The 21,994-nt window shown below is 55.9% G+C and overlaps 10 protein-coding genes across 10 annotated transcripts; 6 read left to right on the top strand and 4 right to left on the bottom strand.

Annotated features, from left to right (window-relative positions):
* Positions 1 to 331: 331 nt before the first annotated feature.
* Positions 332 to 2,117, top strand: GGS23DRAFT_546908 (t-SNARE). The gene is made up of 3 exons (XM_051515063.1): positions 332 to 682; positions 783 to 1,339; positions 1,425 to 2,117. The coding sequence occupies exons 1-3, from the start codon at positions 660 to 662 to the stop codon at positions 1,943 to 1,945; spliced, it is 1,101 nt and encodes a 366-aa protein (XP_051375847.1). The 5' UTR covers positions 332 to 659; the 3' UTR covers positions 1,946 to 2,117.
* Positions 2,118 to 4,943, bottom strand: GGS23DRAFT_546906 (uncharacterized protein). The gene has a single exon (XM_051515062.1). The coding sequence runs from the start codon at positions 4,741 to 4,743 to the stop codon at positions 2,257 to 2,259; it is 2,487 nt and encodes an 828-aa protein (XP_051375846.1). The 5' UTR covers positions 4,744 to 4,943; the 3' UTR covers positions 2,118 to 2,256.
* A 236-nt stretch (positions 4,944 to 5,179) lies between these two features.
* GGS23DRAFT_592480 (uncharacterized protein) lies at positions 5,180 to 5,668 on the top strand (the record flags this gene model as incomplete). The annotated part of the gene is made up of 4 exons (XM_051517885.1): positions 5,180 to 5,184; positions 5,341 to 5,425; positions 5,493 to 5,553; positions 5,607 to 5,668. 4 exons carry the CDS (start codon positions 5,180 to 5,182, stop codon positions 5,666 to 5,668), a joined length of 213 nt encoding a protein of 70 aa, XP_051375845.1.
* A 199-nt stretch (positions 5,669 to 5,867) lies between these two features.
* Positions 5,868 to 7,077, bottom strand: GGS23DRAFT_162049 (clathrin light chain). The gene is made up of 3 exons (XM_051511459.1): positions 6,896 to 7,077; positions 6,591 to 6,814; positions 5,868 to 6,530 (listed from the first exon to the last, which is right to left on the bottom strand). Exons 1-3 carry the CDS (start codon positions 6,936 to 6,938, stop codon positions 6,084 to 6,086), a joined length of 714 nt encoding a protein of 237 aa, XP_051375844.1. The 5' UTR covers positions 6,939 to 7,077; the 3' UTR covers positions 5,868 to 6,083.
* A 384-nt stretch (positions 7,078 to 7,461) lies between these two features.
* Positions 7,462 to 9,579, top strand: GGS23DRAFT_546899 (DUF618-domain-containing protein). Its single transcript, XM_051515061.1, has 4 exons — positions 7,462 to 7,951; positions 8,034 to 8,125; positions 8,202 to 8,402; positions 8,453 to 9,579. The coding sequence occupies exons 1-4, from the start codon at positions 7,854 to 7,856 to the stop codon at positions 9,262 to 9,264; spliced, it is 1,203 nt and encodes a 400-aa protein (XP_051375843.1). The 5' UTR covers positions 7,462 to 7,853; the 3' UTR covers positions 9,265 to 9,579.
* Positions 9,580 to 10,129: 550 nt separating this feature from the next.
* GGS23DRAFT_161924 (P-loop containing nucleoside triphosphate hydrolase protein) lies at positions 10,130 to 13,181 on the top strand. The gene is made up of 2 exons (XM_051511457.1): positions 10,130 to 13,068; positions 13,124 to 13,181. The coding sequence occupies exon 1, from the start codon at positions 10,611 to 10,613 to the stop codon at positions 13,059 to 13,061; it is 2,451 nt and encodes an 816-aa protein (XP_051375842.1). The 5' UTR covers positions 10,130 to 10,610; the 3' UTR covers positions 13,062 to 13,068; positions 13,124 to 13,181.
* A 785-nt stretch (positions 13,182 to 13,966) lies between these two features.
* Positions 13,967 to 15,720, top strand: GGS23DRAFT_161946 (alpha/beta-hydrolase). The gene is made up of 2 exons (XM_051511458.1): positions 13,967 to 14,489; positions 14,621 to 15,720. The coding sequence occupies exons 1-2, from the start codon at positions 14,415 to 14,417 to the stop codon at positions 15,548 to 15,550; spliced, it is 1,005 nt and encodes a 334-aa protein (XP_051375841.1). The 5' UTR covers positions 13,967 to 14,414; the 3' UTR covers positions 15,551 to 15,720.
* GGS23DRAFT_546891 (Nucleotidyltransferase) lies at positions 15,692 to 18,277 on the bottom strand. Its single transcript, XM_051515060.1, has 2 exons — positions 17,256 to 18,277; positions 15,692 to 17,192 (listed from the first exon to the last, which is right to left on the bottom strand). The coding sequence occupies exons 1-2, from the start codon at positions 18,076 to 18,078 to the stop codon at positions 16,246 to 16,248; spliced, it is 1,770 nt and encodes a 589-aa protein (XP_051375840.1). The 5' UTR covers positions 18,079 to 18,277; the 3' UTR covers positions 15,692 to 16,245.
* A 410-nt stretch (positions 18,278 to 18,687) lies between these two features.
* Positions 18,688 to 19,249, bottom strand: GGS23DRAFT_161829 (uncharacterized protein). The gene has a single exon (XM_051511455.1). The coding sequence runs from the start codon at positions 19,027 to 19,029 to the stop codon at positions 18,739 to 18,741; it is 291 nt and encodes a 96-aa protein (XP_051375839.1). The 5' UTR covers positions 19,030 to 19,249; the 3' UTR covers positions 18,688 to 18,738.
* On the top strand, positions 19,044 to 20,575 carry GGS23DRAFT_161848 (uncharacterized protein). Its single transcript, XM_051511456.1, has 2 exons — positions 19,044 to 19,467; positions 19,528 to 20,575. Exons 1-2 carry the CDS (start codon positions 19,265 to 19,267, stop codon positions 20,564 to 20,566), a joined length of 1,242 nt encoding a protein of 413 aa, XP_051375838.1. The 5' UTR covers positions 19,044 to 19,264; the 3' UTR covers positions 20,567 to 20,575.
* The last annotated feature ends 1,419 nt before the right edge of the window (positions 20,576 to 21,994 follow it).

The raw sequence follows: 21,994 nt of genomic DNA, 5'->3' as shown, positions 1-21,994 counted from the left end.
CGATGAGATGGCAGGTACTTGCCTACCGGTATGCGATGGATTGGTGGCCTGAGGCGCATCACGTCGCGACGCATCGGGTGTCTTGCCACTCAGGCTGACTTGCATTTATCCGTAACTTGCTCTCACGCTAAGCCTTGTCTATGCATCTTGTAGCAACCACCTACCTGGCAGTTGCGTACAGGTACCTACAGGTAGTGTATGGTAGGACTGGGTACCTATATCCGGTGTCCAATACCTACCTGGTACCTACCTCCTAGGTTAGGTAAGTACCTGTCAGCCTAATCAGCCGGAGCTACCTACCGATACTATCTGAACCCTACGTCAGCTGTTGGGAAGGTTCAATCCTCGCTAACGTGCCTCTCATATTCCCCGAGATCGATTACGCGGCAGGTACCTACTAATTACAACCTATTGCAACTATTGCATACCTGTCTCCTACCTACCTATCCATCCAGGCCGTTTTTTTCATGTGATTCCATTATATACCTACCTACCTTACTTATCTATCCTCAGATTACTCGGCGCCCGGCGAACTGCCTCCTCTTTGACAACCCAGACTTGTGCTTCCGATACCCATCCCATTGCTCCAAACGCCCCCCTTCTTGATCCGTACCTGCGCACCAAGCTGACGGTGTCGATACCTCCCATCCGCGTCCGCCATGTGGCGAGACCGCACCAACCTGTAAGCAAGACCGCCAACCCACTCCCAGTCGGCCAAGCTTGTCTGTCCGCTGTGTTCCAGTTTCCGTCAAGACTTACGTGGGCCTGTTGCGAACTTGTAGCTACATATCCTACCGCCAGTCTTACGCTCACCACCCGGCCAAGAAGAAGCGCTACTTCGGTCCCGGCCCCGGCGGAAATGGCATCTCGGAATTCGGCCGCGGTAGCGGCAGCGGCGGTGTCACCGCCGAGGACCAGCAGGGCCTGCTCTCGGGCGCCGACTACGACGACGGCGACGCGGTGATCGAGATGGACCTCCTGCCCCCGCGCTGGGCCGACATCAACGCCGAGGTATCGGACCTACTCGCCGACGTGGCCCAGAAATCGCAGACACTTGAGCGGCTACACCAGAAACACGTGCTACCCGCCTTCAACGACGAGGATGCCAAGCGCGCCGAGGAGGGCGAGATCGAGCGCCTGACCCAAAACATCACCAAATCCTTCCACGAATGTCATAGGTGTATACAGCGTGTGGAGCAGATGGTGCGCGAAAGCAGGCAGAATGGTACGATGACGAGGGCTGAGGAAACGATGGCCAAGAATATACAGACAAGCCTCGCGGCGAGGGTACAGGAGGCGAGCGCCGGCTTCAGGAAAAAGCAGAGCGCATATCTGAAAAGTATTTCTCCTTCCCCGCCTCCGTCTCTGCCTTCACGGCCGCGGGGATCGACATTGTGCTAATTGGATACCTGCCTACCACTTAGAGCTCCGTGGCATGTCTGGCCTGGGCGGCGAGCGGGCCTCGACACCCCTCAGTGCCACATTTCCGAGCAGTAGCAACTACGCGGCGGACCCGTCCCTCCTCGAGTCTGACGCAGACCGGTCATACTCGCAGTCGGCGCTGCAGCAGACTACGCATCAGCGGCTGCTGCACAGCAACGACGCCGTGATCGCGCAGCGCGAGCGCGAGATAGAGGACATCGCCCAAGGTATCATCGAACTTTCCGACCTCTTCCGCGACCTCCAGACTATGGTCATTGACCAGGGGACCATGCTCGACCGTATCGACTATAACGTCGAGCGTATGGCCTCCGAAGTCAAGGCTGCTGACAAGGAGCTTGTTGTCGCCGCCGGCTACCAGAAGAAGACCACCAAACGCAAGCTCATTCTCCTACTTCTCCTGCTTATCGTCGGCGCTATCATACTCCTCGTCCTGAAGCCGAAGAGGCATCGCGGCGGTGGTAGCGATAATGGTGGAGGTATTAATGACGACGGGAGTGGCTGAGGGAGCATTTATCCCTGTTTTTCTCTTCTTATCGCGGCTAGATGCGAAGGTGTATTAAAAGACATACGGCTTGGATCACGTCTCTGGGCTCGTCATATTATAGACGTCGAGTAACCGAGGGCGGTTGATACTCAAACCTAACGAGATGCATGTAAACAACAAGAGTTAGCTAAAATTTAATTCCATATGCTATAGGACAATGCCAATTCGTTCTTTAGTAAGATCCAACAGGTTTGAAACCCGTTTACACCCGCGCGTGCACGCTCTCCACACCCGATATGTCCGTACGTGAAGCATCTCAAAAGCGAACTTCATATTACACGGTGAACCCGACGAGCAGGCATCCCTATGCTCTCTACAAATTCCGCATCCTTCTCCACTATCTTACGACCGCGCTTCTCTATATCGGCCCTTAGATCCTCGATCGGCGGGAGGAGCTCGCCGCCCCAAGCCTCGTCGAGCAGTTCCTTCATCCGCTCCAGCGTCCACGAGTTGCTCGCCCTGATGATCTGCCAATCCCGCTTGAGTGGGTAGGTGGGGCCGTAGAGCGAGACGAGCCGCACCTTGATCCAGGTGGCCAGGCGCATCCTGTCTAGGAATAGGCCCTTGCCACAGAGCACCCGCATGAGCCGGACCACCCGACCGCAGTCGGACCCGAATGGCAGCTGGGGACGGTCGCGAAATAGGGGGGCTATCCTGCGACGCCGACTCAAGGAGAAATAGAACGAACAGCGCACGATAGTGCCCAGCAACTTAATATCGAACAACTGGCGCAGCGGATGGAGCCGCAATTTGGAGGGTAAATCTAGAGGGAAATATATGCCTTGGGGGTTCTCAATGTCTGGTTGTGACTTTCTCATGGGTTCAGGCACATCATCCGGATGCATCAGTACGAACCCCGGGCGCGAGGATTCCGACGAGGCAAATAAATCCACCAATTCGACGCAGACTTTTTCCAAGTGGTCTATTCTTCCCTGTCGAGCAAGACAGAATAGAAGTTTTCTCCAGCAACGAATCGGCACCGCCACTTCCATGGACGTCAGCTGCCGGCAAATTGACAGATGGAAGTAGAGTGATTCCTGGGGAAGAAAAGTAGACTTGGCTTCGGTGAGGAGGCTCTCGAAAAGGAGGTCGGTATGCTCGCGGTTAATCTGAAGATTCATAGTCTTCATATCACCGAGGAGCTTCCAAAGCCCAAGTCGGTCCTTCCGCAATATGTACGTGTGGGCGAGAATATTGCTCGCTTCCCGTGCCGACTTTTCCATCACGACGAGTCTGGTAACCAAAAGGAGGCGGTGCGTCCGCCAATCCTCTGCCTGAGCGGTGGAGAGGATGAGCTGTGCCTGCAAGTTCGAGTCTTCAAAGACATCCGGATGAAAATCGCTGCCTAGGAGGTCGAGAAGAAGTTCATCATCCTTTATATTGGCCAAGTAAAGCACCAACCTCCGATAATTCGAGTCGACGACAGATATACCGTGCTCCGCAAGCTGTTCAACACGTTTCAGTACGCCCGCTGACGTGCCTTCTCTTAAGGCAATTGACTGCAGGGACAGAGGCCCAATCTGCTCAATTCCTAGGGCCGAGATGGTCGATATCCCCGTGTCCAGAGAGACCCAAGAGCTGGCCAGCCATTGGGCGCCCAAGCTGTCATCGTAGTTCTTGACGCTGATACCGAACGTGCTACCCTCCACGCGGTTCATAAACTCCCGAGATATATCCACTCGGTCGCCGTCATTCAGGGGTTGAGGTTCGGGGCCGCTCAAGACAGCAGTCTCTTCGGGGAGAAGCGTTTCGTAAGAAAAATATCCTTGCATGAATCTTAGAAAAGGCGCCGCAGATCTAGGATCTAGAGGTACATCGTCGTAGCATGTGCAAATACGTCGCCATCTTCTTGCCAACTGGGATGCTCCCAGGTTATATAGATGTGGGACGAGGATGTCGTAGAGTTGGTGATCACGGTTAATGGTGTAAAGTGTTTCGAGGGTAGGCTTACGGTAGAGCTCGGGGTCGCTCGCAAAATGCTTTACGATCCTCGCAAACTCCTCTGGACCTGGGTAGAAATGGAGGGCCAGCCGCAATTGCCACTGCAGAACTCGCTGGTGCTGGTGAGTTTGCAGAAAGTGTGTCATCACGGTGGCGTAGAGATGTGGCCATTTCACACCGTACAAGTCGTACATCCACTCGCTGTATATCCAAATGCCGGTTAGGAATTCGTCATTGTTCAGCGTGACCGCCGTCTCCAAGACCGTCTGCCAGAACACCAGCGCAAGGGGACTGTGCACCTGGTGCAGTGATTTACGTCCCCAAAGCCCCCTCCAGACGTCCACAACACCGGCATCCCCATTGATTCTTTGTTGGTAGTCTAGGAGACAACTCCACAGAGCGAAATCGCCGTGGTTTTCAAACTTATCAACCAGCAGTTCACGGTTCCAATTTTTAGCCGGCCCACGTCGATAGAAGTCGGATTCGATGGATAGACGATGCGGATCCGTCACCAGCGAGCTCCATTTCCCAAATAGCTTCATCTTTTGAATCAACGGAAAGGCCGGGTCCCGCTGCTGCGCGGGGCTCTGAGTCGCCCGCAAGCTATCAGCTAAATCTGACAGAATAGCAGAAGGCTCGGAGCTGCCTGAGGCTCCACCCGAGAAATATCTCTGACAACATCGTATATATTGCGTAGGAGATAATCCCGTATCCCATGGGGGCCGTTGGGAACGATGGCGAGAGAAGGGGGGGTGAGGATGGAGGAAGAAACGCTTCGACCTCACATCTCGAAGCGCTATGCTCGCCAGTCGCATTACTACGACAGGGTCACATGTTATGTTCCTTGGTCTAACGATGTAGAGCCTGCAATACTCATAATGCTAGGCAAGTGAATATCCGGAAAACGTAGTGAGGCTTTAAGGGGACGATCGCAGAAAGGGAAAGAAAAAAAAACTTGTAGAAGAAAGCCATGTGAAGCGGGTAGCAAGCTGTTGAGGCTCAGAGTACGTCAGTTGAATAATATTGCATAAAGCGGAAGTTGTTGCGTATATGTAGGTACCTAAAATAATAATTCAGCGATTAGTCATAGCCGAACACCTTCCGGGACATCCAATCATTTAAAGGCCGATGCGATCGATCTGCTGATAACTTCTTCAACGGTATCATACCAGCTTCCTCCACAACAAGCCCTTTCACAAATCACACACGCCCACCGGCCGACTCTCAATCTCCTCTCTTCCAACAGCGAAAATGGGGTATGTGTATATCACACGCCCTCTTTGATCCTAGATCGGGCCTGCGACGGCTGCGCTGGCGCCGCTCGCCCCGGGTGCCCGAGTGCCTGAGAGTGCCCGAATGCCCTCTCCAATGCGCCGCGATTTTGCTTGAGCTTAGGCTAACCAGGCGCGTAGACTAGTCGACGCCCCCAACAAGGTCACCGAGAACCAGAGATTCTACCAGCAAGCATACAAACAACATGTGCGCCTCTGGCAGATTGTATGTCACCCCAATTCGAACCACCACCCATTCCTAGTGACTTCCCGACTAACCGAATATGACGCAGAACCCCCGAAGCAACAAGCTCTTGATTCCCTACCAAATCCTGCTTTGGGGCTCCTTTGGAGGTTCGTTGCCTGATCGATGCGTAACTCTCGGCACCCTCTAACGTCGAGAATAGCGACCATGTATATGGTAGGACGCAAGGTCCTGGGTCACAACACATGGTTTGGCGCAGACTAGGCTCAAGGATGCATGATAGAAGAGGGCCATCGTAAGCGACAGGATGGGCCAAACCCAATTAGACCAATTACATCCGCCTGGCGATAAATAGACAGTCGTACACACTCGATCTCGGGCGATCTCTCGCCTTTCCCAGCTGCGTGAATATAACTCTGTTTTACGGCCTAAATTAGGGCGATGTTGCGAAGGTGGCTTTTTTTTTTTTTTTAAATCATAGCCCCTATTACGCCCAAGGCTTAAAGTTGCCCGCAATACCAGCTTCTTGGCCCCTGTATACGGGGTTTCTCTACATACAGTTCAACCCACACCGGCGGTATTCCATTTCGACTCGTGATTTTGCGCCGAAGGATTTCCTTATGCCGTATTCGTTATATCGCCAGACCGGCTAGCTGTGTACCGGTGGGCGAGAGCACGTTCAGTATCCCTCGGCTCCGGGTGCCTTCTCATCCTTCCGCAAACTCGACAATAGTTCACGGAAACGTTCCTTGCCCGAACCGGCGGCACCACCCTTCTGACCCTTGCCGCTGACATCAACTAGCTTCGCAATGCGCTCCCAGCTCGTGCCGCCGGAGGTGGTGTCGTCTCGGCTTGATAGGAATTGCTCTGCCTCCTTTCGAGTTTGCGAGATCATCTTCACCTTCTTTGCGTTGTAGTTCTCGTAGAAATCATCAATGTTTTGCTGGGCGTCCTTGATCGTCTCAGCTTTCTGGGCAGCAAACTGCTCGGCTCGTTTTGCGTTGGCCGCGTCTCTCTTCTCGCGCCATTGCTTGATGACCTCGGGTTCCTCTTCGTCTTGGACGTACGCGCCATAGCCCGAATTATAGCTAACTGACGGGCCAGTAATGGTACCTCCAGGTGCGACCTGTTGTGGTATGATATCAGGGTGAGATCTCGGCGTGGCGGTCTAGGGAGCTGGACAAACCTCGTTGGAAGCAGTGATATCTGGGAACTGACTTTGGAACTGGGCGTCCTCGCCACTTCCGCCAAGGAGGTCGTCATCTGCCAGGGGTGCCGACGAGGCATCCATCAAAACAGCAGACTCGGTACCAGTAGTAAACTGTGTCGCATCGTCTCCGAGGAGGGCACGCTCTCGAGCGAGAAAATCGTCGGCGGAGGGCGTTCCAATATCTTTTATTTCCGTCTGAGCTAACGAGAGAGGTCAAGAGTTGGCATCTACCACCCAATGGAAGGCCGGGCGACGGACGGACGGGGGGCACTCATACATACCACCAGAGTCGAAGTCGTCGAGGGACGGGAATCTGTCTGCCATGGTGATAAGGCACGGAGAAAATAAGGAATTGAGGTTGTACGATTGTCGATTGCTTGATCGGCGCGTCTTGGTGGTATAAACGACGTTTTTGGATGGTAAGGGGGTAAGCTTGTGAGGACTGCTCGAGTTGTTTGAATAGGTTGAACTGTTGTTTCGCCGCAAGGCCACCAGAACCTTGGAGGTTATGCGAGGCTTACTTGCTAGGGTTACCTACCTACCTAGAGGTACCTCCTATTAGTAGGTTTCAAATACGGGTATGTAGTAGGTACATAGGTACATTAGCAATAAGCACCTAACCTCCAGCTGTTCCTGCTGAATACCACTATGAGTAAGTAAGAGGTACATAGGTTCCTACCACGTATGCTCCCCCGTACGGTGCAATCCCTGCATACCTAGGTATGCACTTACAAGATTAGAGGTACACACCTAGCCTACCTTAAGGGGCGCGTGCGGTGTGATCACGTGCGCTTTCGCAGCTTTTCAGGGCAGCCTTTTCGGTTTCTCCCTCGTCCTCCCGCCCTCACCCAGCTCTTCCTCCCCCTTCATCAACTTCCTTCCCCTTCACCGAAGCTGAGTTGTCAAGCCATCGCATGCAGGCAGGGACAAGCCGTGGGGCAGCCAGCCACTGTCCTTTGATGATCGTGTCCCCTTTCCCGGTAGTGCTGGGCTTCTGATGAAGAGTGCGCCGCAACGTAGCTAGAATAGGCACATGTCGACGTGGTCTCCGGCTCGACCTAGGACGAATCAGCCCTGTTAGCCCAGTCCGTAGATTGATCTCTCATCCCGGAAAGTAAACCGGCTACATCCCACATCCCATACCCCCGAGCGGAGGGGAAGCCCATCCGATCCGTCCATCCCGCCCGAACGGCCCTATCCTGCCTGCTGTTACATTCTTGTCCGTCCAACATATCCGACATGTCCTACAACGACGATGCTGTCTTGGCCAAGCTGTCCGCCCTGTCGGAGGCGGCTGACAGCATCGTGGCGGTAGCGCAATGGATCATGTTCCATAGGTAGGCCAACCTGGAAGCGTCCCCGCTGCACGATTCGATACATCTCTGTGACGGACTACTAACAACGTCTACCGGACGTCAGGCGACATGCGGATCGCACGGTTCAGTTATGGTTTCAGCGGCTTAAGGACTCTACGAGTCACAAACGATTGAACCTCATATACCTTGCGAATGGTAGGTTGCTTCGAGATGCGGATGCGCACCGTCAAGCTCCTGCCTGCTCTTCTGATACTAACCTTGCCGTATGTAGAGGTCGCGCAACAAACCAAGGCCCGTAACCGGGACGATTTCGTCGTCGCCTTCTCGCCTATCATCGCCGAAGCTGTCGCCACTGCGTATAAAGGCGCTACGATGGATGTCCAGCAGAGAATTCTCCGGGTGATCGAAGTCTGGAAGGAGCGCAACGTCTTCGAACGGCCCATCCTGGCTGCCATAGAAGCCCGCGTACAAGGCAAGTTCATATGGCTTATCCTATCACCGGCCGTCTACTGACTTTCCCAGAAATCGACCAGGCTCGCGGTAGCGCCAAGGCCGGACTTGGGGGCTCTATTTTCGGGTCGGCCTCTATTCCGGCAGAGCTGGCCCCTTTAACCACGCCCCAGCAAAATGTTACGAAGCTGCTCCTAGGCACGAAAAGCACGATGAACTCGGCCAATCAGGAGTACGACAAGTTAATGGGCCCGGATAGCGCGATTCCTTCCGCCCCCGTTTATGCTGCTCGCCTAAGCGGTCTTCTCAAGACCTTAGCCCAGGCAGAAGGAGCGGTGGATCAATGCGTCAAAGCCCGCCGAGAACTCGTCGCCGCGCTCCAGAAGGTTTTAGACGGCAACCGGAGCGCATTGATAGCTGAAGAAGACCAGTTGGAAACCTGCGTCAGGAGAAGGATGGATGTTGAGGAGAAGAAGACGGAGGTGGAGAGGGCGATAATAGCGGGCCTCCCAAACGACGAGCCATATTCGCCCAATAATGGTCTCGACGACCAGCCGGCCCCGGAGCCGGATAGACCCGAGGTCGAGGCACTTACGCCCCCCGCCCTAGAACCAGATCTCGCCGAAAATCCGGACCCGGCGGACCCGGCGGAGCCGAGCTGGCCATCGAACGTCGCGCAAGAATCTGCGTCGGATCCACTTAGTAGTCTAGGCACTGGAGCACAGTCCGGCCTTGCTGCCCACTACAAGTCCGTTGCAACTTCGGCGAACGGGTCTAAGAAGAGGAAGCTAGATGACGCCAATGACTTTCCTGACCTAGGGGAGGACGACGGCATCGATGCGGACGTAGCTGAAATGCTTCGTACTGACAGCAACGGCTCATGATCGTAGCAGGTACACCCGCTGGGGGGGGGGGGGGCCTCCTGGAATAGTCATGCCTCGTTGCTACCGGTGGGCGTCGAGAGACGAAGAAGATGAAGGACGGAATGCCTGGGCATGGGTAAGAAGGGGAGAATTGGGGAGGGGGGATGGTAGTGGTGGTAACCTACCTGGCTTTTTATTTTTATGGCCTGGGTTAAACCTACATGCACTGTACTAATCACGACCGCGACCCGATTCATCAGAAATGTATTGTGTATTCCTAGTCATTGACTTTCATCTGTAAAAGCCAAAAACAAAAGAAAACTACATGATCCTCCGCTGCTGGGAGATTGTCTCAAGATGACCAGCTCTGACAGGCGTGGGAATATTACGCCTACGCATTGGAGGATTGTATTTCCCGCCGCCGTTATCGCAACAAGCTAGGTTAGGCTTCAATGCAGACGCGGTGGTTGCGCGGAACGGTTGGGAGGCGGGCTGTGGGCGGCGGTCCGGGACTTAGCGGCGGCCGGAAGACGGCGTGCTCGGAGCTCGGTGCCCGGCAGTCCCGCAGTTGTCAGGCAGGGTTATGGGCAGGTAGGTATGCATACAATTTGCCATGCATGAATGCCTGCCTACATCCTCTCCTCAAGCACATATAGATCCGAGCCAAGCAGGGAGGGTTTAGCATAGATAGGTTATCGCCCCAACCGCCGTTACGCCGAACCGGCTTGGTACCTCCTGCCCGCCTGCCTGGGGTACCTACCCACCTTAGGTACCTATAGTACCTCCTACCTAGGTAGATACCTAAGGTACCTACCCCTCAGATACTCACCTAACCTAAGAAGGTACCGACCCTTCGTAACCGTATGTAGGTAGTCGCCGCATGTAGCCACTGTATGTAGGTACCTACGATAGTAGCCACCTAAACCTATATATAGTAGGTAACTGTAGGCACCTACACCTAATGTAGCAACCGTACCTGCCTGCTAACTGCTGACAGGTCCCCCTCCCTTAGCCCGTCTATAGTAATATACCTTAGAGGTACGTAGTGTGCGCGGCTCGTGTACGCGTTAGCATGTGTATAATCTAGGTATCCATGGTGGGTTCGTCCGGCGTCCGGGCAAGTTGTTAGCCTCAGCGGATGACGGCATTCTTGTCACCCAATTTTTTTTTTCCCCTCTGTCTTTTCTCTCCGATTTGTTTCTATTTGCCTAGTTGGTTGGTTAGATTTTCCCCTGTGATCTCCTACTCTGGAAGCGTCACCAGCAAACGCCCACAGCGGCGTAATCCGAGCGAAACCTACATACTGCGGGCAACGGGCAGGTCTGCGTCGGTTCCCATGAGGACGCGACGAGAATAAAGCGCTCAAGATGCCTTCGGCAGCGTTGGGACGCGCCATGATGGGGAGTCTCCCACCACGCGGTGCCGGCATCGCAAAGCTCGCCTGCCATCTTGCCGCCCTGCCTCCCTACGAGTCCTCCTCGCTACTCGGCCGCCCAATGGTTCTCCGAGTCTCCCCCCAATCTCATTTGCACACCACCACGACCCCGCTCGCCACGATCCGCCCCTCGTCCCGTGTCCTCCGATCGCCAACGCCCCCACCCAGCTCTCCTCCGACGCCTCTCTGCTTTACATCTACTTCGCGACTCCCAGTGTCACCCTCGCCGTGGCGCCCCCCCACCGGCATCCTCACACGGTCTTACGCCAGCCAGCCGGCGAGTCAAGTTCGTCAGAATGTGGCAGTTCTGAGCGGTCGAGAGAAGAACAGTGCGACGGCTACCCCCGAGGTCGTCAACCCCGCGAATACCGATCTGCAGGCCCACGAGGGCTTCGGCAAGAGTGAGAAGGCTTCCAAGGCGGCCCACGTCAACCTGCGGGCTCGTCTCTCGCACGACGGCAAAGACTCCAAAAAGCCGCAGGCCTCTCTCGGCGAGATCTGGCGGCTCGTTAAGATTGCGAAGCCCGAAGCCAAGCCGCTCGCGCTCGCCGTCGTCTTGCTCCTCATCTCGTCCTCCCTCTTCGTTTCTCTCCCTCTCGTTGTTGGTAAGGTTATGAACTTGGCTACCTCTAAAACCATCGAGGAGACCGAAGTCTTTGGCCTATCGCTCTACCAGTTCTTCGCCGCTTTCGGTGTAGCTCTCACCGTCGGTGCGTGCGCCAACTTCGGGCGTATCGTTCTCCTTCGCATCATCGGAGAGCGGGTCGTTACGCGCCTGAGGTCCCAGCTCTTTAGGAAGACATATAGCCAGGACGCCGAGTTTTTCGACGCGAACAGGGTCGGCGACCTCATCTCCCGACTCAGCACGGATACGATCGTCGTCGGTAAAAGCATTACCCAGAATGTCTCGGACGGCATGAGATCTATCGTCAATAGTGTTTCGGGACTCGCCCTGATGGCCTGGCTCAGCCCTAGTCTTACTGCCGTTATCTTAGTCGCTGCTCCCTTTATCGGCACTGCTTCTTTCGTTTACTCGCGGATTATCCGAAAGCTGAGCCGCAAGATGCAGCAGAACCTGGGAACCTTAACCAAGATCGCGGAGGAACGGCTGGGAAATGTAAAGACTAGCCAGGCTTTCGTCGGCGAGGGCCAGGAGGTCCGGCGGTATAATAAGCAAGTCAGGAAAGTCTTTGAGCTCGGGAAGAAACAATCCATATACGACGCATCCTACTTTTCCGGCACGTCCTGGATGGGCAACATGACCATCATCGCATTGCTCTGGTTCGGCGGAAATCTGGTGAGAGACGGCATAATGACCGCCGGCGACCTCACTACTTTCGTCATGTACGCGTTCTGGGCTGGCGGTGGCTTATTCGGCGTTGCCAGCTTCTACTCGGAGCTGATGAAGGGGGTTGGTGCGGCCACGCGCATCTTCGAGCTCCAGGACCGCAACATGGGCATCTCCTCGACGAAGGGCGTCAAAGTCACATCGGCGCAGGGTCCCATCACATTCTCGAACGTCACATTTGCGTATCCAACCCGACCCGCCGTCACAATCTTTAATGGGCTCAACTTCGAGATCCCCTCAGGAACCAACGTGTGCATTGTTGGTCCGTCAGGCGGTGGAAAGTCAACCGTATCTTCCTTACTTTTGCGATTCTACGATGTCACGTCCGGTAGCATCAGCATCAACGGGGTGGACATTTCCAAGATGAATGCGAAGTCTCTGCGGCGCCGCATCGGCATGGTGTCCCAAGAACCAGTGCTGTTTTCCGGTACCGTTGCCGAGAACATCGCTTACGGGAAACCAGATGCTACCAGAGCTGAGGTGGTGACGGCCGCGCAAAAAGCCAACTGCGGTTTTATCAGTGACTTTCCCCAAGGTCTAGAAACTCAGGTCGGCCCGAGAGGCACGCAGCTGTCGGGCGGGCAGAAGCAACGCATTGCTATTGCACGAGCCCTAATCAAGGATCCGGACATTCTCATCCTGGACGAAGCCACGTCGGCCCTCGACGCGGAATCCGAGACGGCGGTCAACCTAGCACTGACGGCGCTGCTGAAGGGCCGCCGGCGGACTACGATCTCGATCGCCCATCGGCTCTCTACTATCAAGCGATCGGACAGCCTCATCGTACTGTCGAGCAACGGCACGGTTGCGGAAGTCGGATCATTCGAAGAGCTCAGCGCCAATCCTAAGAGTGAATTTTCTCGACTGATGGAATGGCAGATGAGCGGCGGCGAGGTTCCAACCGCGGCTAGGAGAGGACCCCAGCTCTCGGAATCGGAGATCATCGAGGAAGAGCTCGAAGAAGGCGAGGAAGACGAGGAGGAAGACGAGGAAGATGGGCCCAGAGAGGAGACGCGGCAGAAATCTGAGAAGTAATTTCGAGGTATTTGGTGCAGCCACATGCCACGTACGCAGGCCTAGAGGGCTGATACGTATAGTCCCCACCCGCTCTTGGGGACTGGGCGGGAGGGAAAGCCTATCGCACACAACGGATTGATTTTGAATATATCTTGTCAAGAAAAGGGCAGCAGGCAGCCCGGCTCTCTCCCCTTTCAGCGGGCTACGTTCTATTTGGAGGGGGAGCGGTGGGGGCGCCACGGCGAGCCTCTGTTGTACATGTATGTAGAATAATCGGACCAGTACTCCACTCGATACCACGGCGGGATTTATGGATGGTCAACGGCGGCGAAGGGTAGAATAGAAAAGGGTGCGGCGGTTTGTTGTAGGGCATGGAGCGACATAATCGCATGGACCGGAGGGTAGAATACACAAAAGCTCTGAAACCTGCTGGCACTAGCGGGATACCTGGATTTCGGCGCGAGGTCCTCCGCATCGTCAGGAGAACTGGAATCTTATTACCGCCGTCTTTTCTTCGGCGAGGCAATGCCGGCCCATCACTCGGCTTGGTGACGGGCGCCGAGGCCTGACCGGCGGCACGGCTCCGTCCGTTTCCGTGCCCGGGCAACCTGCAGCTAGAAGGCCGGGCTGCCGAAGGCGGGTATACCTACCTACCTACTTATCCAGGTGTCTTGCTGCGATGGTTCTTACGCCTGCGAGCTTTTGCTTTCACTCCACCACGCAGGCGGCGTCTGAACCTGTGATGATGATTCCTCCCTCTCGGTACCTCGGGTACCTACTTACTTAGTACCTACCTAGGTAGGTAGGTACCTCTACTAACGCCAGGCACCTTCTGTACCTAGCCTATGCACATATCCGTAACCTACGCTTATACACATTAAACTCGACTTACCTAGGTGGTCCATCAACTTCTTCACTCAGTGCGAATATCCCATCAACGTTTCGTTCGCCCTTCTGATGCTTCGCCAGCTTCGGCCCCGCGTCCACGTCTTGACAACTTGACAACAACCCGGAGCCAGGGCCAGTGGGGATTTTCCGCCGCTTCTCATTCAGCCAAGCACCAGCTTTCCCCCTCGTTAGAGAGCCTATAAAAGGACCCCTGCCGTTCCTCTCTAGCTGGCTCTCTTCTCCCGGCCTGGCTTACTACACCCTACATGTCTGCAACCTCAGCCATCCGACAACATATAAGAGCCGACGTGAAACGCTCCTTAATCTCGGGCCTCATGTTTTCGTCCTTCGGGCACGAACATTGATATTCATTCGACCAACCGGTTGGATTCCCTCCCCATCATCTCCGACACACCAACAATTCGTTGATTCCTACCTAACCTCCGTAATTTCAACCGAGGTCCGACAAAAAACCCAAACCAGATGGCAGACGTTAAAGTCGTCGAGGGCAGCTTTCAAGTTGACGACGGCGTGAGCCTCTTCACCAAGTCCTGGCTAGTAAGTTTATCCGCATGCATACCACCCCACCCACCCAACACCTCCCTCTCTGCGCTCGCACGCACACCCTTCACGTATTCCTACCCTTCTCTTTTTCCCTGTGTCAGCTCGCTTAAAATATGCCCACGTAGCCCGCCGACGGGCCCCTGAGGGCCAAGATGATAATGGTCCACGGCTTCAACGACCACGTGGATCGGTACTACGATTTCTTCCCGAGCCTCGCGCGCCGCGGCATCGCCGTCCACGCCTTCGACCAGCGCGGCTGGGGCCGCAGCGTCAAGACCCCCGCCGACCGCGGCCGCAGCGGCGCCACCCCGGCCGTGCTCGCGGATATCGCCGCCTTCCTCCGAAGCCACCTGCCGCCGGAGAAGGAGGACGGCGAGCGGGCCGCGGAAGGGGCCGGGGGGGCCGGGGGCGCCGACGTGCCCGTGTTCGTCCTCGGCCACTCCATGGGCGGCGGCGAGGTCCTCGCTCTCGCCAGCACGCCGCAGTACGCCGACCTCATCGCGCGCGTGCGCGGCTGGATCCTCGAGGCACCGTTCCTGGGGTTCACGCCCGCCGCGCAGCCGAGCTGGCTGACGATCGCGTCGGGGCGGCTCGCCGCGCACGTGGTGCCGCACTTCCGGCTCGTGCGCCCCATCCCGCCGGCGCACCTGTGCCGCGACCCGGCGGTGCAGGCGAGCCTCGCGGCCGACACGCTGCTGCACGAGACGGGCACGCTCGAGGGCCACGCCGCCATGATCGGGCGCGCCGAAGACCTCACCGGCGGCCGCCTCCGGCCCCTCCGCCCCCAGGTCCGCTCCCTGCTCGTCGCCCACGGCACCGCCGACGCCATCGCCAGCTTCGAGCGCGTCCGCGCCTGGGCCGACGAGGCCCGCCGCCCCAGCCGCGGCCCCGACGCCCTCGAGGACCTGGTGTTCAAGGCGTACGAAGGCTGGTTCCACCAGCTGCACGCCGAGCCCGGACGAGAAGAGTTCTACAAGGATGTCGGCGACTGGATCTTGGAGCGGAGCGGCGGCGGCGAGGGCCTGCCCCCGGCGGCGCCCGAGGCCAAGCTGTAAGGGAGCGCTAAACTCCGAAGACCCCCAGTCCCCGGCGAGGGGCGGTACCGTGGTAATGGCAGTAGTGGTGGCACTAAGGGTGCGAGTCTCTGACACAGGAGCGTATATGACGCGATGCAGAAGCCGCTTTTTTCAAATCTACGGGGACTTCCGGGACAATCCCCCCCCCCCCCCCCAATCCCCCATCCCACCCGATTTCTCTTGCTCCGACCTCGATAAAGGCGAGGATATATATATAGTATGTACGACTACACGTGTGGGGTTTCACGACCAAGACGATTAGGAAAGGGGCGAGAGGTATGCATGGTTGAGTTAAAATCTTGTTGTGGCGTCGATATCGGAAAGAATGTGTACATCGTTGGTTCTATGTTGGTTACCCGATCTGTATACACTTCCAAGACGGACAGCGTCTTGTCCATTGGCGCCCTCTCAGACGGCCGTGATACGAGCCACTCTCGTCACCACGCCTAGGGCGTTGGGCGTAATAGTGTGGTTACGAGATGCGCGCTACAGGAAATAAATAGGCTTTTTATCATAATGTTTCTGTCGAGTTCTCGGCGGTCCTTCGGAATTTCCCCCCTGGGTTACATGTTCTCCGGTAAGGACAAAAACAAATCACTAGTTTAACCCCTTCTGCCGCATTGTCTAGCGGATCCGGCGGTACCAAAGTTCCTAGACAGGGGTTAATGGTCGAATTAATCCGTACATCTCTCTTCTGGGGGACGCCACTCCAGACCCAGTCGTTCGAAAACTCTCTTCTCCGCGGTGAGCATGTCCGGGGGTGAGCCGTCGGCATCTCTCTCGAGATCCACCCAGGACCCATCGACTCGGCTCCGAACGCCGCTACTATCAAATTTAAGTCCCCTTTCCTGCTTGCAGTATCTCCGAAGGTCGCGTTCAAACGTAGTGCCGCCTGTCCAACCGACGACGGCGCAACCGGCCGTCTCCCACGGAGTGACGACAATATCAACCCTCCGGTGAGGATTGGAGTTTCTGGGCGATGCGCCTCGATCCCACTGGGGGTTCTGCCACACCACCATGGCTTTGTCCAGCGTGTCAAACACGAGTCCTGCCTTAGGCCCTTGTCGTTTCCGCGATAGCGGAATTTGGCCCGGCTCGTTGTTACCAGTGGCCATGACGAGCGTGTGGGTGATAAACCCTTCCTTCTCGAGACTAGCAACAACGTCTTCGATAAAATGGAGTGTAGCTGCCGCATCTGGGTGGCTGAGAATAACGTCAACATCGCCGTTTTCAGTTTTCCCTCTCCTATATCCTCCGGCGATGACCATTTGAAAGCCCTGGCGAAGCTTGTTGGCGTGACTCAGAATGGTCTTCCCAATGTCTCGAACCTCGTGACGGGGGATCTTTTCCTGAAGCTCCTCGTAATATTTAACACCAATCTGCTGAACTCGAGTAAGACCATGCCAACCGTATTCAATAATATCGTCGAGCTCCCGCCATCCTTTGTTGTAAAATTCGCGAGCGGTCACCGGTGCGACGCCCCATATACCGTGGAAAAGCTGCAGCACTGACATCTTTGGATCTGCCTCAGCGTACTGGACCTCTGGAAAGTAGCCGGTTGCTTTCCACTGCCGATAGAGCGTAGCAATCTTGTCACCGCAACCGGGTAGCCTAGTTACCTCTAAACGTTTAGTTAGAAACAATAAAAGCCCTATTTGGTGGAAATTCGTGTTGGATCGCCTACCAGCTGGGTGAGAAATCAGGAAGGGATATGCTGCCAGGGAGGCGATGCTCGTGGAGTAGGCTCTCACTCCTACCTCGTCGCCCTTGAGAGCTTTTAGTTTCCTGATCTTGCGAAGCTCCGCGATGAAGTGACGGTTGGGCGGGTTTGAGAAAGTTGGACGTTGGCATGAGTACGTTGTATGAAGATAATCTGGAATCGGCGGCATATTGGCGTGAGGCTCGAATTCGGACGTTGACTCACGCCGCAAGATAGGGCGCTTCGTCCGGGCCTCGACCGTCGAATTCTGCTTCGCAGAAGTTGGGGCACCTTTTAGAACAAGTTGATCATCCTTGCCTTCTTGTTGAGCATGTTTGGGGACGTGCCTAGGATGCGGCCGGACCTCCTTTGAACTTTGCCGTACCTTGCGGCCCTGGTATATCAGGTATTCATCTATGGGGAGGACGGCGCCCTGAGCCAAGCAGTCAACGAACCAGGCGAGCTTGACCACCTTAATTATCGACTCATCGCCCGTGTCTGGTCTGCCGCAGCTGGCGACTGGTTCGCCTGGACTGCCATCTCCAGATGGTGCGTCTTTGAGTCCAGTATTCTGGGTCTGGGCCTCCGGGTAGGGTAGGGGGGGGGACGGCGGATCGATGTCCTCGAATAGAATCTTCTTGCGCCTTAGCTCAAACTTGGCCCTTTCCTTGTGTGATATATTGCCAAGGATTATTGCCGCCTCGTTAATATCGTACGTCAACGTAGGGATTTTGCTCTCGAGCTCCGGCAGCTTATCCGGCTCGATGTGCGTAGGCAGTAGGTAGATAGTGGGGAATTCGAGAGACATTTACGGCTGCGTTCCCCCTTCTCGGCTTCCCTCTAGGAACAAGGACAGACAGGCAACCTCTAGCGGCATTACCACAGATAGCAGGCATCGGGTATGATGCTCTCACGTCTCGGGCGCCACGCCGCATACCGTGGATGGCATGCTCGGGGGCGATGGGGCAGGGTTGGCTTCAACTGCGGGTTGGGGAAGAACGGGATGCTCGGTAGGTACCCTCAGGTACTTCGTTCAGGTACCTACCCAGGTACCTGCAGGCAGGTGTGACCCATTCGTGGCAGATGACGTCATACAATGCAGCCCAGATGTCCATGCATGTATCCGGTACCTAATATATGCAGGTATCACATGTAATGCGAGTTGCGGGTGAGAAGGCACCTGCGCCGGAATCGGATGAAGAAAGAAGCCGAGATTACCTCATGCACCTCGCGGTTAAAGTGCGCTCACGTCCAGTTCCATTCGCGCTCCTCCCGTCGCATTGTCAAACCAGACCAGACCCGTCCGTCCGTCCGTCTCAGCCTCGCCGTTCTTTGCTGCTGGGCCTGCCTCTGCCATCCAAAAATAATAAGACTATACCACGGCAGCCTCTCGGACCTCTCCACTCGCGCAAGATCCAGAAGCACGAAACATCAACCAGACCTCTTCGTCCACGCTACCAGAGCGTAACTAAACGTAGCCCCGAGTTGTCAGGCTGTCTATGCGAATCTGACAAGTCCAGCATGCCGATTTGCAGCTGTCGTCTTCCTTGACGGAACACCCGCCCATCCTCCCTGCCGCCGTCTCTCTCTCTCCCTCTCCCTCTCTCTCTCTCCCTCTCCCTCTCTCTCTCCCCCTCCCCCCCTCTCTCTCTGTGTGTGTGCTCGCCAGCCAGTTATAATCCGCAATCGGTACCCTGCCGACAAACAGCCCTCTCACAGTCAAGAGCCGGCAGCAAACAATGGAAACGGAGCCCACCATCGTCCTCTTCTAGGTGGCGCCGTTTGCCGCTCCTACTGCTCGCCTATCTGCCATTCGTCAACCAACCTACTATCTCATCTTCTTCCATCCTTTTCTCCCTTCTCCTATTCACTCCGACTGCCTTCTTGCCTGGTCTGGGCGTCTTTCATCCACAGGCCCGGTCGGCACACCCCGTTCTTCACTATTTCTACACCGTCGTATTCTTTCTGTCTCCATACCTGCTCAGCCCTCCTCGATGGATTTGGCCCAGACCTTGGTGCGCGCAACGGCGCGCGCCTTCTACAACTCCCCCGACGATAGAAGGATGATCCTTATCGTGGACGCTCTGGTCCTCCACTCGACGCTTCGCGACGATGACTTGTCTTACCTGATGAACCTCAACACCAAGGATTTGCATAGAATCTGCGCCAGACTGCGCGACGAACGCTTTCTGCACGTGTATGCACATCTATACGAGCCTATGCCTCCCGCTGTCTGAGCTAATCCTCGTCGCTGCAGTCATGTCCGACCTGAACTCAGAGAGGGCAAGGAGAAAGCATCCAACCGCATCTACTACTACATCGACTACCGCCAGGCCATCGATGCGATCAAATGGAGGACTTACCACATCGACAAGAGCGTCCAGGGCGACGCTGTGCCCCAGCAAGAGAAGAAGGAGTACTTTTGCACTCACTGCAGGGCCGAGTGGACCCAGCTCGAAGTCCTCGATAACGTGGATCCCATTCGCGGCTTCAAGTGCCATCGCTGCGGTAGCATCCTTACGTTCGACCCTAATCGGGAAGCCGGCGGCCACGAACAATCTACGAAACTCAACAACCAGCTCCGATTCATCACCGACATCTTACCGAAGCTTGACACCATCACGATCCCCGACAACAATTTCGAGGCCGCATTGGCCGCGGCTCGTCCCGTCATCCGTGACGCCGCTAACCAGATTGCCCCGTCGGTTGTTGTCGAAAGCATTGCGAAGCCTACTGCGGTCAAGGGCATGGCGAATACGGGCCCTCAGAGCATTGCGATCAGCATTACCGATAAGGACGGCCCCACCGAGGCCGAGAGAGAAGCCGAGCGTGCCGCAAAGGAGAAGCTTGCACAGTCCAACGCCCTGCCGGCCTGGCACACTACCTCTACCGTTTCCGGCTTGTCCTACGCCGGGAACAGCAACGCCGCCGCGCTAGCGAAGCACGACGAATACGACGCTAAGAAGCCGGACGAGCTCGCTGACGACACCACCAACGACAAGGAAATGGACGAGATCTTCAAGATGCTGAAGAAATCGCAGGAAGAAGAGAGACGTAAGGCTGCCGAAGAGGATGAGGACGAGGACGAGGAAGACGAGGACGAGGAAGAGGAGGAGTTCGTCGACATCTCGGCCAACGGCAGCTCCATCGGCGAGAAGCGGCCGGCGTCGAGCGGTCCCACCAGCGCCGCCGACACCCCCGCCTCGGAAGACAGGCCCTCTAAGAAGGTCAAGGTCGAGGTACCGGCGAACGACGGCGAGAGCGAGGATGAAGACGTCGCGTTCGAGGACGTCTAAGCCGCTTCAGCATAGATTTAGAGTAATACATAAACAGCATCAGGAGACAAGCGGAAGGAGAAAGGGAGGAGGGGGAAGGGCAATAGGGTGGCATACACCCAGCTAGTGGACTGCGATACCCTACACGACGCCACAGACATAGGAGGAGGCATAAGGATTCCATGGCATGCTTTTTTTGGTGGTGGACTGGCTGGCGTTAAAAAGGAAAGGAAAAAAAAAAAGCCCATGGTAGCTACTATATAGCAGTCCTGCGAATGAATAGCTTAGTACTAAAAATCTGCTAGATGCCCGGGGAAACACGCGCGCATGCGTGGACGATATCTACACTGCCCTTCTTCAGGTGGGATGTGCCATACAAAACTCGCAAGTCTCCCTGCTCCTCCTTCTCTCTCCAAGCAAAACCTAGGTATCATCTTCGGGTAAAAGGACAGTTGAGGCTCGTTGCCTCACTGTGGTTCCGTGGGGGAGGGCCGCATCCACCGTAAATCGCCTTGTCCCATCATTAAGATCAAAAAAAAAGAGAAAAAGGGGGCCTCCTTCGACATCTTCCGCTGCCGCTGCTCTGCCCGAAACAAATGGGTCCTCCCACTTCCCACTCGTGTTCGCGTGACATTACACGTATTTGCGTAGCTGGAGAGGGCATTTGGAGTTAGCGAAACGAGAGCAGACCAATTGCAGGCAAGCTAGATTGGGAGGGGGGGGAGAAGAAGAAGAAGAAGAAGAGCTTACGTCGAGAGTCAGCGTCCGCGAGCTGTTCACTTCCTGGTCCCTGTATACGCCGACGAGGCTCTCGCTGTCCTGGAACAGGCCCGCCTTCAGGCTGATGACGATGAACTGCATGCCAGGACCGGCGTGTTCCCGGATGTAATTCTTGATCTTGTCCACGTTGGCGTTGTCCAGCGCGGCGTCGACCTCGTCGAGCACGAAGAAGGGGCTGGGCTGATAGCTGTGGATCGCGAAGAGGAGCGCCAGGGCTGCCATCGTCTTCTCGCCTCCCGACAGGTGCTCCATGTCTCGGAAGCGCTTGAGCGGCGGCATGGCATGATATTTGATCCCCGAGAGATACGGCTGGTCCGTGTCCTCTTCGATGTCGAGGTAGGCTTGGCCTCCGAGTGGATATTGCTCCGACCGCGTGAGGTCTTTGTAGACATGGGAGATCTGCTCTTGGATATGCATGAAAGCCTTGTTGAAGAGTTCAAAACGCTTCGTCTTGACCTCATCGAAAGCGTCTTTGGCCGCCTTATGAGCCGCCTTCGAATCGTCGAAGTCCTTTTCGGTCGCCTTTAGACGCGCTTCCACCACCTCCAGTCGTTCCATGGCACGCATGTTGGGGTTCAGTTTTTCTAGCTCCGCGGTAAGCGACGAGATCTTCTCTTGCAAGCTCTCTTCGATGCTCTCGTCTTCAAGCTGCTCACGTTCATATTAGCC

Source organism: Durotheca rogersii (assembly GCF_024521655.1).
Source record: "Durotheca rogersii strain YMJ 92031201 chromosome Unknown GGS23scaffold_2, whole genome shotgun sequence".
NCBI lineage: Eukaryota > Fungi > Ascomycota > Sordariomycetes > Xylariales > Xylariaceae > Durotheca > Durotheca rogersii.
The sequence above is the reverse complement of the archived record's forward strand: the minus strand, read 5'-3'. Positions and strand labels throughout refer to the sequence as shown.

Bases quoted from the DNA above. Each gene is read 5' to 3' on its own strand.
- GGS23DRAFT_546908 (XM_051515063.1), top strand. From the start codon at position 660: ATGTGGCGAGACCGCACCAACCT. The intron at 683-782 runs GTAAGCAAGACC...GCGAACTTGTAG, and splicing joins TGGCGAGACCGCACCAACCT to CTACATATCCTACCGCCAGT. The intron at 1,340-1,424 runs GTATTTCTCCTT...CCTACCACTTAG, and splicing joins GCAGAGCGCATATCTGAAAA to AGCTCCGTGGCATGTCTGGC.
- GGS23DRAFT_546906 (XM_051515062.1), bottom strand. From the start codon at position 4,743: ATGCGACTGGCGAGCATAGCGCTTCGAGATGTGAGGTCGAAGCGTTTC.
- GGS23DRAFT_162049 (XM_051511459.1), bottom strand. From the start codon at position 6,938: ATGGCAGACAGATTCCCGTCCCTCGACGACTTCGACTCTGGTG. The intron at 6,815-6,895 runs GTATGTATGAGT...CTCTCTCGTTAG, and splicing joins CGACGACTTCGACTCTGGTG to CTCAGACGGAAATAAAAGAT. The intron at 6,531-6,590 runs GTTTGTCCAGCT...ATACCACAACAG, and splicing joins ATATCACTGCTTCCAACGAG to GTCGCACCTGGAGGTACCAT.
- GGS23DRAFT_546899 (XM_051515061.1), top strand. From the start codon at position 7,854: ATGTCCTACAACGACGATGCTGTCTTGGCCAAGCTGTCCGCCCTGTCG. The intron at 7,952-8,033 runs GTAGGCCAACCT...ACCGGACGTCAG, and splicing joins CAATGGATCATGTTCCATAG to GCGACATGCGGATCGCACGG. The intron at 8,403-8,452 runs GCAAGTTCATAT...TGACTTTCCCAG, and splicing joins CATAGAAGCCCGCGTACAAG to AAATCGACCAGGCTCGCGGT.
- GGS23DRAFT_161924 (XM_051511457.1), top strand. From the start codon at position 10,611: ATGCCTTCGGCAGCGTTGGGACGCGCCATGATGGGGAGTCTCCCACCA.
- GGS23DRAFT_161946 (XM_051511458.1), top strand. From the start codon at position 14,415: ATGGCAGACGTTAAAGTCGTCGAGGGCAGCTTTCAAGTTGACGACGGC. The intron at 14,490-14,620 runs GTAAGTTTATCC...ATGCCCACGTAG, and splicing joins TCTTCACCAAGTCCTGGCTA to CCCGCCGACGGGCCCCTGAG.
- GGS23DRAFT_546891 (XM_051515060.1), bottom strand. From the start codon at position 18,078: ATGTCTCTCGAATTCCCCACTATCTACCTACTGCCTACGCACATCGAG. The intron at 17,193-17,255 runs GTAGGCGATCCA...CTAAACGTTTAG, and splicing joins CCTGATTTCTCACCCAGCTG to AGGTAACTAGGCTACCCGGT.
- GGS23DRAFT_161829 (XM_051511455.1), bottom strand. From the start codon at position 19,029: ATGGTGGGCTCCGTTTCCATTGTTTGCTGCCGGCTCTTGACTGTGAGA.
- GGS23DRAFT_161848 (XM_051511456.1), top strand. From the start codon at position 19,265: ATGGATTTGGCCCAGACCTTGGTGCGCGCAACGGCGCGCGCCTTCTAC. The intron at 19,468-19,527 runs GTATGCACATCT...TCGTCGCTGCAG, and splicing joins GACGAACGCTTTCTGCACGT to TCATGTCCGACCTGAACTCA.